Here is a 16,941-nt window from a genome sequence, read left to right on the forward strand (position 1 = left end):
ATGATGTACAATCAATCAACAAATACATAAAAAAAAAAGTCTATCATCACTAGCAATTAGAGAAATGCAAATCAAAACTACTCTAAGATTTCATCTCACCACAGTCACAATGGCAGCTATTTTTAAAAAATATTTTTTTAGTTGTAGTTGAACACAATATCTTTTGCTTGTATGTGGTGCTGAGGATCAAACCCAGTGCCCCACATATGCATGGCAGGCGCTCTACCACTGAGCCACAGCCCCAGCCCCAGAATGGCAGCTATTAAGAATACAAACAACAATAAGTGTTGGTGAGGATGTGGGGAAAAAGGTACACTCAGGGCTGGAGCTGTAGCTCAGTGGTAGAGCGCTTACCTAGCATGTGTGAGGCACTGGGTTCGATCCTCAGCACCACATAAAAATAAATAAAATAAAGGTATTGTATTCATCTACAACTAATAAAACTGAAAAAAAAAAACGGTACACTCATACACTGCTGGTGGGACTGCAAATTAGTGCAGCCAATATATAAAGTAGTATGGAGATTTCTTGGAAAATTGGGAATGGAACCACCATTTGACCCAGCTGTCCCTCTCTTCAGTCTATACCCAAAGGACTTAAAAACAGCATACTTCAGGGACACAGCCACATCAATGTTTATAGCAGCACAATTCACAATAGCTAAACTGTGGAACCAACCTAGGTGCTCTTCAGTAGATGAATGGATAAAGAAAATGTGGTATGTATACACAATGGAATATGACTCAGCAATAAAGGAGAATAAAATCATGGCATTTGCAGGTAAATGGATGAAGTTGGAGAATATAATGCTAAGTGAAGTTAGCTAATCCCCAAAAAACAAATGCCTAATGTTTTCTCTGATATAAGGTGGCTGATTCATAGTGGGGTTGAAAGGGGGAGCATGGGAAAATTAGACAAACTCTAGATGGAGCAAAGGGGAGGGGGCAAAGAGGGTAAAAAAGATGGTGAAATTAGGTGGACATCATTACCCTAAGTACATGTATGAAGACACAAATGGTGTGAATATACTTTATATACGACCAGAGATATGAAAAATTGTGCCTTATATGTTTAGTATGAATTGTAATGCATTCTGCTTTCATATATAACAAATTAAAATAATTTAAAAAAAGAAAAGACAATGGAATAAATCTGAAATAACTTTCCTTTATACATATATGAAAACACCACAATGAAGCTCCAATCATATATAACAACAAGACTGGCATCCCAATTAGAATAAGATATACTCCATGTTTATATCAATATGTCAAAATACGCTGTACTGCCATCTATAAAAAGAACAAATAAAAAATGCAAAAAAGAGAAAATGTCCAGAAAGCAGCAATAAAAAATAAAATTTAATAAGTGGGAATAATAGGTTAAGAGATAGAAGAGAAAATAAGAAAACTTAATATGTAATTAGATTCTGAGAAGGAAAGGCAGGAGGAGAGAGAACAAGACAGAGTCAATATTTGTAAAAAAAAAAAAAGAGCTGAGAAATTTCCAAAACTGATGAAACACACTCTCCCACATATTCAAGAAGTCTAGCAAATCTCAAATAGAATAAAGAAAAATAAATCGTTACAGAGACACATGACAATAAAAGTTCAAATACTAAAGAAAATGAAAACACCTTAAAATTGGCCATGAAATGCAGGCTACCTTCATAGGAAAAAAATTACTCTGACAGCTGACTTCTTATCAGTAACAACATTCCACACTTCTATCAGAGGCAATGGAATGATAACTTCAAAGTACTGAGAGGAAATAACTATCAATCTAGTATTCTGTATCTAATGAAAATATTGTTGAAGGATGGAAACAAAATAAATGTATTTATTTTCAAATAAAAAAGCAACATTTAAAGAAACAATAAAGACTGGATTTAGGCAGAAGGAAAGCAATATAAAAGAGTCCAGATAAAAAGTCTTCTTATGTAGACTGAGAAAGAATTCAAGCATTTGGTAGGTACTTAGATGTTAGAACATTAAAATATCTTCCAACAATGAAGAGAATTATATATGTAAAGTTTTAATCTCTTAGGGCCAAACACTAGATCCAGAGTATAACATTACTTGAGTTTCCATCTCACCTGAGTTGTTGACTTACTAGTAAATTTGACATTTCTTCAGTCACACCTGAAAATGGAGACAACATTTAGTTTGCTAATAGTCACAACAGGGGCACTATTATTTCTATTTCACAAACAGAAAAAAACAACTCTAAGAGGGTGATTTCTCTAAGACTGCACAGCTAACAGAACTCAAGCCGGTTTTCTGATGCAAATATTGTACTTTTTAAATACCACTGCCTTTAAAATGCTTCTAATTATTTTTAGAGGTAGAACCCATTTATTAATCAAAAGGTAACTCAGAACCAAAATATATGAACAGATAAAATTGGAAGAAACTGTGTTTTGATTGAAGAGAAGGTGTGCCTAAAGCCCCAGTTATTCAGCCTCCCCATCAGCAGCAGGGCCTCAACTCTTGTGGAATAGTTAATTTCAAGCTCACTGATTGAGGCCTTCATCTTGCTCTGACCTTATGAAGAGCTTTCACTCACTCACATTAGTTTCTGGCACAAATCACTTTCTCTTATCCACTTTGTATTCCTTCTACCCCAAGCACTGAATGCCAACAATCACTTTCAGATATCCAAGACTCTAGAAGGTCTGTGAACCCCCTAAAATTAATAGAATACAGAATATGTAAATACGTGTCTATAATTTTTATAGGGAGAGGGACTATGGAGCAAAGGAGTAATTCAAGGAAGAGGTCCATGATCTAAAACCGGGTAAGCCCGTTTAGCTGGTTCATAACATCATGGCTTTTATTCACACCCGAAATATTAAAACTCTAGGCCAATTTTCCTGGTTTATCCTTGTTTTCTATTTCACTATTATACAAATTCTTCTTCTCTAAATACTTCTCTCAGTCTAGTCCAACTCTGAATCTTTATATCTCCCTCAAGGCAGATGATGACCCTGTCTTGGGAGCAAGACCCAAAGGTAGCTCATATTGTCTTTGTTTTGTGTAATGAATTTCATAGAATTCCACAGTTCAAAAAATCATTTTTGTTGTTGTTTTACTGTGAATCAAATGCTAGGCCCTGCAAATGTTAGACAAACCCTCTAAAATTGAGTTTGCCATGTAAATAAATGGATAGCACTGGCTTATTTTTACCTTTTATGCCTATATTATATAATGCATTAAAATGTCAATAAAAGGCATATAAGACCTAAGCAATACTATACACAATCCTAGCCAATTTGTAATGGGTGATCAATATTTATTTGTTGAATAAGTAAACACTTATTTGTAGTGGGTTTAGTTGTTATAGCCAATCGTCATTATACTTAGATGACAAAGAATGCATTTTTCTTAGTTGAATGCATAAAATGAATCATGTTCCAGTTTGGTTTTATATACCCAGTATGATTATAAAGTAACTAAACTGATCACCTATAATTAGACTCTTTACATGAGAGTCATATTACATATGGTTTTCCTATGAGTAGGTAAAAACGACTGCTTCTAGGCTCAGTTGGTTGAATGCTTGCCTTGCATGCACAAGGTCCTGGGTTCAATCCCCAGCACTATACACACACACACACACACACACACACACACACAAGACTGCTTCTACCCTGACTCCTAGAGAACAAAAGTTGATATTATAAAGTAGACATAGTTTTAGAGAAGTTTCCATGCTATTTCAGCTGACTTTATTTTGCTATAAAATGTAAATTTCTCTTGGCCTATTATAGCAATATTACCCTCTGTGTCAATTTTTGGTATTTGGTTCTAATCTATTTCTAGTTTATTTGTATCTCAAACTAACATTTACTGAAACTTTTATATCAGTATAGTTTATGTTCAATTACTTTTTCAATTTCAATGAATTTTCATCAGATCACTGTGTAAAGGCCAACACTGATATCTGAAGCACTAGCCAATATCTTACTTAGGTTCATTAGCTCACTTACAGCCCAGTGCTAATGTTTCATAGAAAACACAAGTCTGAAATTAGGAAACCTTCTTACTTTTGGTCTGAGGCTGTATTTCAAAACTGGCATTTTCACAATTGAGAGCACCTGTAAACAAGACCTGAGGGAGAATATAAATGAGCAAAGCAAATCCATCGGGGTGATTGGAAAAGTAAGTTCACATGCTATGGATAAAGGGAAAAAAGTGCCATTTCATTTTTGAAAGAAAAAACACAGATGGCCTTTGATAACCAGAATATTTCTCTTCTATTATTTATTTTTTGTATTATTAAAAGTTTCTTCATTAACGATTTTCAAAAAGCTAGTAATGTAAACTTTAGGATATTTCTTGCTGATAACTACTCAGCAAGATTCCTTAGTGTTGTTGGAATGAGATGGACATCATTACTCTAGGTACATGTCTGCCTGTACATATGGTGTGACCCTATATCATGTACAACCAGAGAAATGAAAAGCTGTGCTGCAACTGTGTACAATGAATCAAAATGTATTCTGCTGTCATATATACCTAATTAGAAAAAATAAATTAATTTAAAAAATATTCCTTAGTGATTAAAAATACAACTGAATCGCTTCTCNTTCCCGTGAATTTCTATTAAATCCACATTCCTATCCAGGACACCTAATTTTCTGCGATCAAAGTATAGAAAAGGCAGAGTTCCTCAGTGAGCATAAACTCAGAATAAGAAGAGCAGGAATGGCCTGATGGAGAGATAGCCCATGAGCTCTAGAAAAGCAAAAAATATCACTAGCCTACTTATGACAAGACTACATACAACCCTGGATCCAATGTTTCTTGTTATTAACAGATTTATCTTGCTTCTGATTCCTACTTACAATATCAACCATTCCCATTTTTTGTTTTATTCTTCTAAATATTAAAACAATATATGAAATCCAAAAAAAAATACAACTGATTTTTGTAGACACATCTTGGCATTAATACTGACAACCTAGAGAGAGACAGGATTCATGCAAGGTGGCCTTTGTACTTTTGTGTGAAGTGAAATAGGACTGGATAATGATACTGCATAATAACCTTTTAAAAATTAATTTATAAAATAATAATCTACTAATGTTATGCTCATACTCCACTATTTACAAAATACATTTACAAGATGGGAATGATAATACCAGGCTCTTTCAAAAATTGTGTAAAGAAAACATAGTCTGAAGTGCTGAAAATTGCATTTAACATCATATGCATCAACTGAAAAAAATATAGCTAATGGTTTTTCCATACTTAATGAAGCCATTTTCTCCTTAAAAATGCTATTTTGGCATTTATGATCTAGGTAGTGATTATTTTTAAAAAATAACTAAAAAATCTAATATCTTATTCTTACGTATGTGAAATATTGTTAAAAGTATGTTGGATCACTTCTACTTAGATAAACCTTATAACTACATTATTGTCATAATATGAAAAGCCTGAAATTATGAAATTAAAAGCACAAAATGACTATTTTCTAAATGGTTGTGAGTCTTTTTTATGTTAAAAGCAAACTGACTTATTGATATTGCTTTATAAAATAAGATTATTGGGCTGGGGGTACATAGTTTAGTGATAGAAGGATCACTTAGTATGTACAAAGCCCTGAGTACTATCTCCAACACCTCAAATATGCACATACATTGAACACAGTATAACATGATGATAATTCTTATCAAATAAGATTATAGTCATTTTTTAAAATCCATATATGAATGAAAGAAAAGAATTCTTGAAGTAAATGAATAAAGGTTGGAAAACAAACAAACTAGATTTTTAAAAGAGATTCAGAACTCCCCACAAAGAAAAGCCCAGGCCCAGATGACTTCAATGGTGAATTCTAATACTTTTTTAAAAAATATTTGTTTTTTAGGTGTAGATGGACACAATACAATGCCTTTATTTTTATATGGTGCTGAGGATCGAACCTGGGTCCTGCCCGTGCTAGGCGAGCATTCCACCACTGAGCCACTCAATCCCAGCCCCAGAATTCTAACACTTAAAGAAGAATTAATATGATTCTTCACAAACTCTTCCAAAAATAAAAAAAAAGAAACACTTCCCAATTACTTTTAAGAGGCTAGTATCACACTGATACCAAAACCAAACACATCACAAGAAAAGAAAGGTACAGACCAATATTATGTAAAAACCTCAAAAAAAAAAAAAAAATGCTACCAGACTGAGTGCAGTAACATAAAAAAGGAATGGTGGATTATACCTTATGATCAAGTGGGTTATCCCAAGAGTGCAAGGTTAATGCAATATCTAAATATCAATTGATTAATATACCATATCAGTAGAATAAAAGACAAAAAATGATCATTTCAATAGATGCAGAAACACATAACAAGCTAGGAATAGAAAGAAAAATCCTTACCTAGATATTGTACATGTATGAAAAACCCAGAGCTAACATCAAACTCAATGGTGAAAAGCTAACTTTTTCCTCTAACATCAGAAAAAAATACAAGAATGTTTGCTCTTACAATTCCTTTTCAACATCATACTAACTGCCATCAAGTGAAGGCAATTATGCAAGAAAAGTGGATGTCAAAATCCAGACTAAAAAGACTGAATGACCTGAAAATTCCATTGATGATAGCATCAAGAATAAAAAAAGAAAAAAATGTAACAAAAGAAGTACAAGATTTGTATTCTGAAGATCACTAAAGATGGTTGAAATATTAATCCTTTAACCTATAATGAAAGTTCATCATTATTCCCACTTAACAAATTTTAAAAGTAGGGCTTGGTGCTAAGGGTGTAGAAACTAAAGAAAACTATAAAAATGAAAATAACAACATAGGAAAGATAGCCACATTCATGTATTAGAAGATATACTATAGTTAAAATTATCTAGTTTCATGTAGTCCCCACAAAATTCTCAACTTCATTTTTTTTGCAGAAATTGGCAAGCTGATCCTGAAATTCATATGAAAATTCAAGGAACACAAAATAATCTTGAAAAATAACAAAATTGGAAAATTCACACTGATTTCAAAACCTACCATAAAGCTACAGTAATTAAGACAGAGTGCTATTGACAAAAGGAGACATATAAATCAATGGGAGAGAATTGAAGGTCCAGAAATAAACCCTTATATTTATGGACAATTGACTCCCACGCCCCCATACGGGGAATTGAACTCTGGGGAGTTTTACTACTGAGATACATCTCCACCCCTTTTTATTTTGGGTCTCACTAAATTGCAAAGGCTGGCCTTGAACTTGTAATCCTTCTGTGTCAGTCCCCAAAGTAGCTAGGATTATAAGTGTCCACCAAATTCAATGAGGAAAGAACAGTCTAATGATGTAATGCTGTACAACTGGACATTTACATGCAAAAGAATGAGATTGGAGTCTACTTCACACAATATACAAAATTTAATTTAAAATGGATCAAGGACTCAAATATAAGAGCTAGTATAACAAAACTCCAATTAGGCAACATAGATGTTTATCTTCATGACTTTGAATTATGGTGCTCAACATCATTTGCCATCAAGAAAAGGCAAATCAACACCACAGTGAAATAATACTTCACACTCACTTGGACTGTTATAAAAATGATGAACAATTAACAGGGTAAGAATGTTGAGAAACTGGAACTCATGAAAATGTCTGAATTGTGTACTTTTTTACAGTGATATATAATTGAAAACAAACTTTATATGGAATTAGAAGTTATTAGTTTAGCTAAAGTTTATAGAATCATGATTTTAACTAAAATTTTAAAGTCTAATAAAATATTCAAATAGATTTAATACAGTAAGCATTGTATTTCAGAAAAATAAACACTGAACTAGTAAAAATTTTCAGAACATACTGGATTAGAAACAACCTAAGATACAAAGCAACAATAATGGTTTATATTTCCCATATACTTGCTATGGGGCAGATTTTTTTTATATTTTAAACTTATGATGAAAGTTTTACCATCATTATTCATTCCCATTTAACAGTTTAAAAAACTGGCATTTAGGAGCCAGGCATGGTGGTTGCATACCTGGCATCCCAGTGACTCAGAAAGCTGAGGAGGATCACAATTTCAAGGTCAGCCCCAACAACTTAGTGAGGCCCTCTATCAAAAAGCACCACATAAAAAAATAAACAAAAAGTTATATAAAAAAAAGTTGGTTGGGGACATAACTCAGTTGGTAGAGTGCATGCCTTGCATGCACAAGGCCCTGGGTTCAATCCCCAGAAGCACAAAAAAATAAAAATTAAAAATAAATAAAGTTTGCACTTGATTAAAAAAAAATTGGGGCTCAGAAGTTTGCCAAATTCACATAATTCATAAATGTGTGGATCTAGACTTAAACACAAGTCTCTGGGATTTCAAAGTATATATTCTGAATCATTATGCATATAGCTATTAAAATTATAAAAGCCCACAAAATTTTATGCTGTCGTATTTATAATTCCACAATTTTTTAATTTTTTTCAAATTTTTATTCTTAAGTATTAGGTGGACACAATATCTTTATTTTTACATATTTATGTGGCTCCAAGTGCCTCATGCATGCTAGGCGAGCATTCTACCACTGAGCCACAACCCCAGCCCCCTAATTCCACAATCCTAATAATGATGCGTATAAGTGTTTATGTATTTACATATTTAAACATACATACACATACCTGTTTAGAAATGTGGCAATATGCAAAATATTAATAATGGTAGTAAATTATTGAGGTTGATGTCTTTGTAATTATCTGTATATCTAAATTTTGTATAGTAAACATGTACCACTAATGTAATTTTTTTAAAAAAAAGTACTCTTTAGATTTTCTTCAGCAAATAAATTAGGCAAATGAAAACTACATATATACCAAATTTTCTCAATATTTAAGGTCAATATTTAAACCTAGATTAAATAAACATAAAATTATTCCATAACAAAAATAGCCAGTGTGCAGATTCAATTAGATTGAGAGTTTGAAGCCAGCCTCAGCAAAAGCGAGGTGCTAAGAAACTCAGTGAGACCCTGTCTCTAAATAAAATACAAAATAGGGCTGGGGATGTGGCTCAGTGGTCGAGTGCCCCTGAGTTCAATCCCTGGTACTCAAAAAAGAAAAAAAAAAAAAAGAAAAAGAAAAAAAAATTATTTGTTAAGTGTATTTTTTAAAAAGTTTTTTTTTTTTTTACACTGGGCATGCTGGTACACACCTGTAATTCCAGAAGCTCAGGAGGCTGAGGCAGAAGGATTACAAATTCAAAGCTAGCTTTAGCAATTTAATGAAGCCCTATCCTGCCTATCCTTAGCCATATTTTAGGAATGTATAAAAAGATAAAGTTCCATATACTTTTAAAATGTGTCAGATTAAAAACCACTGTTTTTATGAAAGTTAAATTCCTTGAGGGAGCTAAGAGGTTAATTTTCAAACCTCTTAAGACCTTCTCAAGTAAATTCTCCTTATTTCAATGTGATTGTTTCAAATATAAAAAAAAAATTAATTTTCCCTTGACAAGCCCACACAGTTGTATGCATATAAACCATGATTAACAAGGTAAACTAGTTCAATATTCTAATATATTAACTCCAATTCTGTCAATTATGCTTCCTCTTCTATACAACAAATCTCGTTGAATATCCAAGCTTTGGTCAATTCCTTTTGATTATTTTTTTAAATACTTGTTGCTCATTTTCATTGCTAAAAAATGAGTAGCCATTGACAATATTGCTTCACAGAAGCAATTTTTCCTGTTCACCTAGGAAATTATATAGCTAATTAATTAGTTATTTGGTCATATGCATAATGAACACTAAAAATAGGCTCGAGTTTTATGTTGTCCAAAATTCCCTTAATTACTGTTTAAACCCAAATTAGTGCTCAATGTCACCTTCTCAGGTAATATCCATCTTGACCCCTTGTTTTAAACTGCAACTAGTAAACTTCCCCTATTCCTCTCCAACCCTACTTTTGTACTGGGCTCCTTTACACTTATCACCTTCTAACACATCTTATGGTTTATTTATCTTCTTCCACTTTCTTGGGAAGTTTTTATTCATTTTGCTCCCAGTGCTTATGACATACATAGCAGATGCTATTGAATGACTAATCTTACTAAGAGGTGAACAGTAGAAGCTGTTGCTTCTGTCTGAGCTTATTTGGTGATTTATACAAACAGGTGGAAATGTCATGGTTAACTTTGTAATTAGAGTAAATCATTATTTTTCACCCTTCTTGAAGCAGGAAAGTACTTTCTCCAGTAGCCTCAACAGAAACCAATACCTACAAGAGAAGGTTTATACTCCTAAAATAGTGGCTCAGAACCTGAGAACACAAACAGGATCCAGACAGAAAAGTTGTACATCTGAGATTTTGAAGGGAAAGGGATCTTCCTTTTTTATATATTTTGGATCTCAAATGGCTCTTTTTACCCAGTTATTAGTCATACCAATATTCACTGTGCGTACTATACATTTTACATATATTATTTCATTTATTCTTCACCACAATCCTATGAAGTAGATATTATTAACCACTCCATTTTACAAATAGAAAACATTGAGATTTAAGTAATTTTCCCAAATACATGATAGGTAATAGAAGTTTGGCATTTAAAGTCTACATTCTTAAACACTATGCGATACCACTCCCCTATTCATCATGATGAATTACACAGTCATGATGAATTATAAGGATTCACAAATTCCAACCTTGCTATCATCTGACTCACTCTGCTACTGTAATACTAAGCAGAGACCAAATATAAAAGGGTAAACAATTTCTACAGATGTAGTAAATTCTAGTAATTTGAAATGATTGGCAATGCCTTTTGACGGATTAGTCATACCAAATAAACCTCAAGCTACAAAATAGTTAAGGCAGTAACAGGGTAAAGTTCACAACAATAACAATAAAAACTGCAAAAAGTGTTACTAGAAATTCTTCTAATCGAATTGGTCATTAATTTATGGAATTTTCACATGTGGAAAAAAAGATACACTACTTAACAAATAAAAGTCTTTTCACATATCCTCCCCCAAAAGTCTAACTCTTGACAGTTTGGAAAGCAACAAATAAAGTATTAAATGACTTTCTGAAAACTGTTGTATAGTTTGTTTACTTCTTGTCTCAAGCCTGAAATGTGATATCTGTGCATGATCTTGTGTGAAAAACACCCCTACCACTGTTAAAATTTAGGACTTTTAAGAGATCTTAAACATCCCAAAACATCAAGACAAGTTTTTAAAATCATTTTTCCCATAGCAAGTATCTATTTTATCAATTAATATGATTAAAAATTAATTCATATACTATGTGGGATATTTTGGAAAGCAACAAATAAAGTGCTAAATGACTATTTTGATTTTGGTACTGGGGACTGAACTCAGGGATGCTTTAACACTGAGCTGTATACCCACCCCTTTTTAAAATTTTGAGACAGGCGCTCACTGTCGGGCTGGTCTCAAATATTTGATCCTCCTGCTTTAGCCTCTCTTCTGATTCACTGGGATTACAGACGTGCATCATCACGCATGGATTGTACTTACTATGTTTTAAAAGGATATTAATACCCTTTCATATCAAAACTTAATGGTAAATCCCATTATGAACAGCACTATTAAGAGAGCCTGACTTATCACAATTTTTAAGATTCTCAACACATTTGACACACTTAAAACAGTCACAGTTGTTTTAAAATAAATTTAGCAACTACGTTTCTAAACATTTTTAAACATGAGATTAAGAACTATAATGGTCTCGGGTTGTAGCTCAGTGGTAGAAAACTTGTCTAGCACGTGTGAGCACAGGTTTGATCCTTAGCACCACATACATAAAAACAAATAAAAGAAAGGTATTATGTCCATTTACAACAAAAAAAAAAATATTTTTTTAAGAAAAGAAGTATAGGGGCTGGGGATGTAGCTCAAGCGGTGGTGCGCTTGCTTTGGCATGCATGCGGCCCGGGTTCGGTCCTCAGCACCACATGCAAACAAAGATGTTGTGTCCGCCGATAACTAAAAAATAAAATATTAAAATTCTCTCTCTCTCTCTCTCTCTCTCTCTCTCTCTCTCTCTCTCTCTCTCCCCCCCCCTCCCTCTTTAAAAAAAAATTAAAAAATTAAAAAAAAAAGAAAAGAAGTATAATGCCCTCAAAAGAATAAAAAAATCCAAGTTGGATGTGGTGGCACATTTCTATAATGTTAGCTTCTTGGGAGGCTGAGCAGAAGGATCAAAAAATTCAAGACCAGGCTATGTAACATAATAAGACCCTGTCTCCTATCCCTAAATCTAAAAGTAGACAGCCTCAAAAGTACAAATTTAAAATTTTGTACCCTTAAAATATGGTATTTCTTTTTATGCATGCATATTTTATAGCCCTTATTTTTTTAAATATTAACAAATAACATACAACTTGGTCATTTGGTAGACAATTCTGTTCACTGGAAAATAGCTGATATTCTTCTTAATAAATGTGTATGTTATTTTCTGCCTTCCATGTACTGTCACTGTAAATATGCTAGTAGTGTGCTAAGCTATACCTTAAATGCCTTGTATGGGAGCTACTTTTGGCTTTGTTTCAAACAGTTCCATGTAGTTAAGCTTTTTGAGTTCTATTTGCATTTTCCAGTTTTTGTATCCTCAAATGTTTTCAAGCTGTGAGATCTAACTTCTTATTCTTCTCTTTGGAGTTGCTCCATCTTTCACAACTACCACACATTACTGATAAAAAACACAAGGCAAGCCAGGTGTGGTGGGAAAGTCCTGGAACTTCAACAATCCCAGAGGCCAAGGCAGGAGTATCATAAATTCCAGGTCATCTTAAGAAACTTACGTGAGCCTCAGGAATTAGGGAGACACCGTCTCAAAATAACAAAAAGGACTGGGAATATAGCTCAGTAGTACACTGCCCCTAGGTTCAATCTCCAGTGCCAAAAATATAAAAATAAAAATAATTAATAAAATACATAGGGTGGGGAAACCATCAAACTAACCTTACTACATTTTTGTACAAAAAATGTAAACTGCCTCAGGGAACTTTGAAAGGTACTATACTGAGATTTGGGTTTGCAGAGCTTATGACATCATCTTTAGGACATCAGTTACCTCCTTAGAGATTTTAGATGTGTTCCAATGTTCACAGAGATGACTAAATAAACAAGCTGTGCCTCTATTTGTGTTTGGTGTGAAAGAGCATCTATACCAGATCTGGAACAAAGTAGGTCCTTGATCAATGTGCATACATAATGTATATATATTATATGTATACACAGATCCCAAAAAAAGGAGCTTAAATGATGTATATCAATCTTTTAACCTTACCTAGAAAGTAGAGAGGGAGATGAGGAATAAAAAAAAAAAAAATGTTCTTACTTTTGATCCACCTACTTCTGTAATTTTTTTAAAAATCAGGATTAAACAACCTAAATGTATAATTTATATCCTGGTTTGTATGTGTCTACAAAGACAACAAAATCACAACAGAACACTTCCACTTGAAGTGGAAGTGACTTCGGATGCTTGTCATCACTGTATACCTGTCAGTCACACCTGACTGAGTTCTGTTGGCCCTCCAAAATGCTCAGATGAAGCAGTTCCCTCTTATGCTTAGCATACTAACCACCATTTTGTCTTCCCTTAAACAGTTAACAGCACAATTTTAAGTCATGCTTTCCTTTCCTGCCTGCAACTGTCCACTTTTTTTGTTTCATAACATATTAAGACCACCCTAGAATATATACATAGATTGCCAGTGATGTGATTCAGAAACTATAACCTTTGTGATGGGCTGGCTGCCTTCCTGGTCCTCACCAGCAGCTTTGTTTCCCTTTAAGTCCTAAAGGAAAAACTCTACAGAGTCAAACCTGTGGTGGGTCCACATCTATGGCCATAGTAGTCAGATAAGGTCATCTTTGTCAAAGATGGTTCACACTCCTTTCCTGGCTGTCTCCCAGGCTTGACTACTTTGCCTTTGGTTCAGTTTTCACTCTTTTTATCTGTCTGTGCTTCATTGTATTGATAAAAATAAAAATTATGTTGACTATTTTTTGGTACTGGGACTAAACCCAGGGTATTGCACACGTTAAACACATGCTCCATAACAGAGCTACATGCTAGTGTGTTGACTTTTCATTATGTAAAATTAATAAAATCATATGTGTGGACAACACAGTCATGGCTTAAACTATAAAATTTCAGTCTTCCTTGGGTTTTTATTAAAAATCAATATCCTCCTATTCACTCAACAAAATAATTTACAAAACATTATATCTAGTTTCTGGTTATTGTGGAGTTGGATGAGTCCCCTCGTCCCTCAACACTCAAATTACATATAGCAAAGTTTCTTATTTTCTTATTAAAAAATGTTGAATATGAGTATAAAATCAAGTGACTAAAACTCAGCCTATTTTCAATTATGCTTCCTGCTTTTATTATATAAACTAAGAAAGAAACCAACCCTCATATAACTGTCTTAGAACCTCCACCAATTTCTCTGGGTAGCCAATATGACAACTGACAAAGATTCAGACTTACTGACAAACTATAAATACTATAAGCTAATGTTACTCTCTTAATACTCAGTGGGAAGATTTTGGGTATAGAAACTACTAAAAGTCAGAAGTCTCTAATGTACTTAGTCCTCATCCTTCCACTGCATGTAGGAGGTAAATTAGTTTGCTTCTGACTTCACTTTTCTCATCTAAAATATGAGGTTTGAATGAGATGTCTTACATACACTTTTTAGTCCTAACATCCCATATTTTTAGTCTGTTAACTATGGTCAAATGGAAACCAATAATAATGTTTAATATTTTTTACCAAATCAAATATCCATAAATAGTATTTCATTAACTTACAGTATTCATAGAAAACAAAAAATACTCTTTTTACATAATATAAGTCATGAATGGAGACAGCAATTTGTAAAAGGCCATAGAATTACAGCACAATAAGAACAATGTATTGGGGCTGGGGATGTGGCTCAAGCGGTAGCACGCTCGCCTGGCATGCGTGCAGCCCGGGTTCGATCCTCAGCACCACATACAAACAAAGATGTTGTGTCCGCCGAAAACTGGAAAATAAATATTTAAAAAAAAAAAAAAGAACAATGTATTGATTTCTTTATTGTGATTTTAGTATTCTATTCACTATACTATCTTTATTACGTTATTATACTTAGAAAGTTTTTAAACCTTTCTTACTCCCAGTTAGCCAATTTGCTATCTAATGTACTCAAATATACCCTGTTCAATTTTTTACTCTTTGAAATCTCCAGAACATTCTCTTTCCCCCTTTGTTCTTACATTGAAATAATTGCCAATGATACTTTCTCCCAAGGTCCCATCTTAAAGAGTTTGTCTTGTCTTCTACATAATTTCTATTAATTTTCAACATAAATTTTAACCAAATAAAGACTATCTCTACCATATCTACATTCATCAGTATCAGCTAGAGGCTTGTTCCTTTAAATAGAGTCAATACATTCAAGCATCAAAGGGCTGAAAAAGACACCAGAGATCCTTTGTACTGTCTGCCAAAATGATTTTGTAACTTCCTCTGTCTGTGACTGTTCTGTCATTACCCTTTAGGGCCTTCTAGCTTCTAGCCCTTGAAGTCAATGAATAGAATTGGTTTTCCAAGTTCTCTAAAGACATTGGCTAGAACAGCCCATCTGCATCTTTACATTCCTGACTTCTCCAAGCAGAATATCTTGCCCTAGTTGTGGTCTCCAAGACCTAAGTCCTATCACTAACCTATCCAGTGAGAATATCAACCAGTTTCTGTTCTCCTTGCTTCTGCACAAGTTTTCAGACTTGTCTCTAAACTGGCATAGAGACATATCTACTGTTAATTCCACATGTACTAGTGAGAGGCCACACTCTATTCCCTATACCCAGGAAAGAAAGGTCAAGGGCGTAAACTCTAACTTCCCATTAGTACTAGCTAATGGCAGAAGCAAGAGAGTCACTATACACCTAAACTAGATATCCTTATCTCACAATCTATCTGGGACTCTCCATGTATTACATAAAAGAATTAGGAGAAAACCGGAGAGACTGGACTATTTTCTTATGCACAAACAAACTGTACTTGATTCTCAAGAATCAATGAGTCTCAAACCTCAAAGGACTAATAATCACCAGTAAACTTTTGTAGCCCCACAGTTTGTGAGAATGCTGGAATTCTTCCTACCATTTGTGCCCTCAGCCCCCTCCTAATTCTGAAGCCCTAGACCCTTCTTCAGAACTCCTATTGACTCATCAACTGAAGCAACCCAAAAAACCCATAAATTCCTTTGTAGTACAGTAACTTGCCTGTATTCTGACTGATTAGTACCCATGCAATTGATGCTCCACAAATCATGCATCTTGAACAATGCCTCTGGTTTCCTTTAAGGACTCCCAAGGACTAGTTTATACTTTTTCCTGCCTTCTTTCTGCACCCAGATCTGGGAAATCATCTAGTGGATCTTTTATTTTTTTTAAATTTTTTTTAAGAGAGAGAGAGAGAGAGAATTTTAATATTTATTTTTTAGTTTTTCGGCAGATACAACATCTTTGTATGTGGTGCTGAGGATCGAACCCTGGGCTGCATGCATGCTAGGTGACCGCTACCGCTTGAGCCACATCCCCAGCCCCATCTAGTGGATCTTGACAGGAACAGATCTAGCATTACCCAGTACAGCAGCCAGCCAGCCAATTCCTGTTCCTTCAGATCTTCTCTGCCATAGCTGGCCTTGCACTCAGCAGAATATATGACACCAGTGGCAATGGCAGAGGCACTGGCATTTCAGCCAGCAAATGTCTGGTGAGTCTTAAGAAAAAGCCCATAGACTGATGAGACTACTGTCTACAAATTCCCCGGAGTATCTTCATATGGTTAACTGTGGGCACTGTAGCCTCCTAAAGTTGCTTGTTTTTTCCTTCTGTGTTTGGGATTGAACCTGGATTCTCAAGTGTGTAAGACATGCTCTCTACCACTGAGT

General features: G+C 34.1%; 1 protein-coding gene across 12 annotated transcripts in view; it reads right to left on the minus strand.

Moving 5' to 3' along the window:
• The window catches only part of LOC107140979 (NEDD4 binding protein 2 like 2), a 110,842-nt gene that overhangs the window by 57,081 nt on the left and 36,820 nt on the right, over window positions 1-16,941 (minus strand). The window contains exons 7-8 of one of the 12 annotated variants that reach the window (XM_048800809.1): window positions 4,046-4,109; window positions 2,113-2,141 (exon numbers count right to left, since the gene is read on the minus strand). The exons of 7 other annotated variants lie outside the window; for them this stretch is intronic. In XM_048800809.1, coding sequence (XP_048656766.1) covers window positions 2,136-2,141; window positions 4,046-4,109 — 70 coding nt within the window. In that variant the 3' untranslated portion in view covers window positions 2,113-2,135. Of the gene's footprint in view, window positions 1-2,095; window positions 2,142-3,982; window positions 4,110-16,941 lie in introns of those variants that run through there. 4 more of the 12 variants (XM_048800808.1, XM_048800812.1, XM_048800811.1 and 1 more) reach the window with 4 other exon arrangements.

The sequence above is a fragment of the Marmota marmota genome, unplaced genomic scaffold, assembly GCF_001458135.2.
Source record: "Marmota marmota marmota unplaced genomic scaffold, marMar, whole genome shotgun sequence".
Taxonomy (NCBI): domain Eukaryota; kingdom Metazoa; phylum Chordata; class Mammalia; order Rodentia; family Sciuridae; genus Marmota; species Marmota marmota.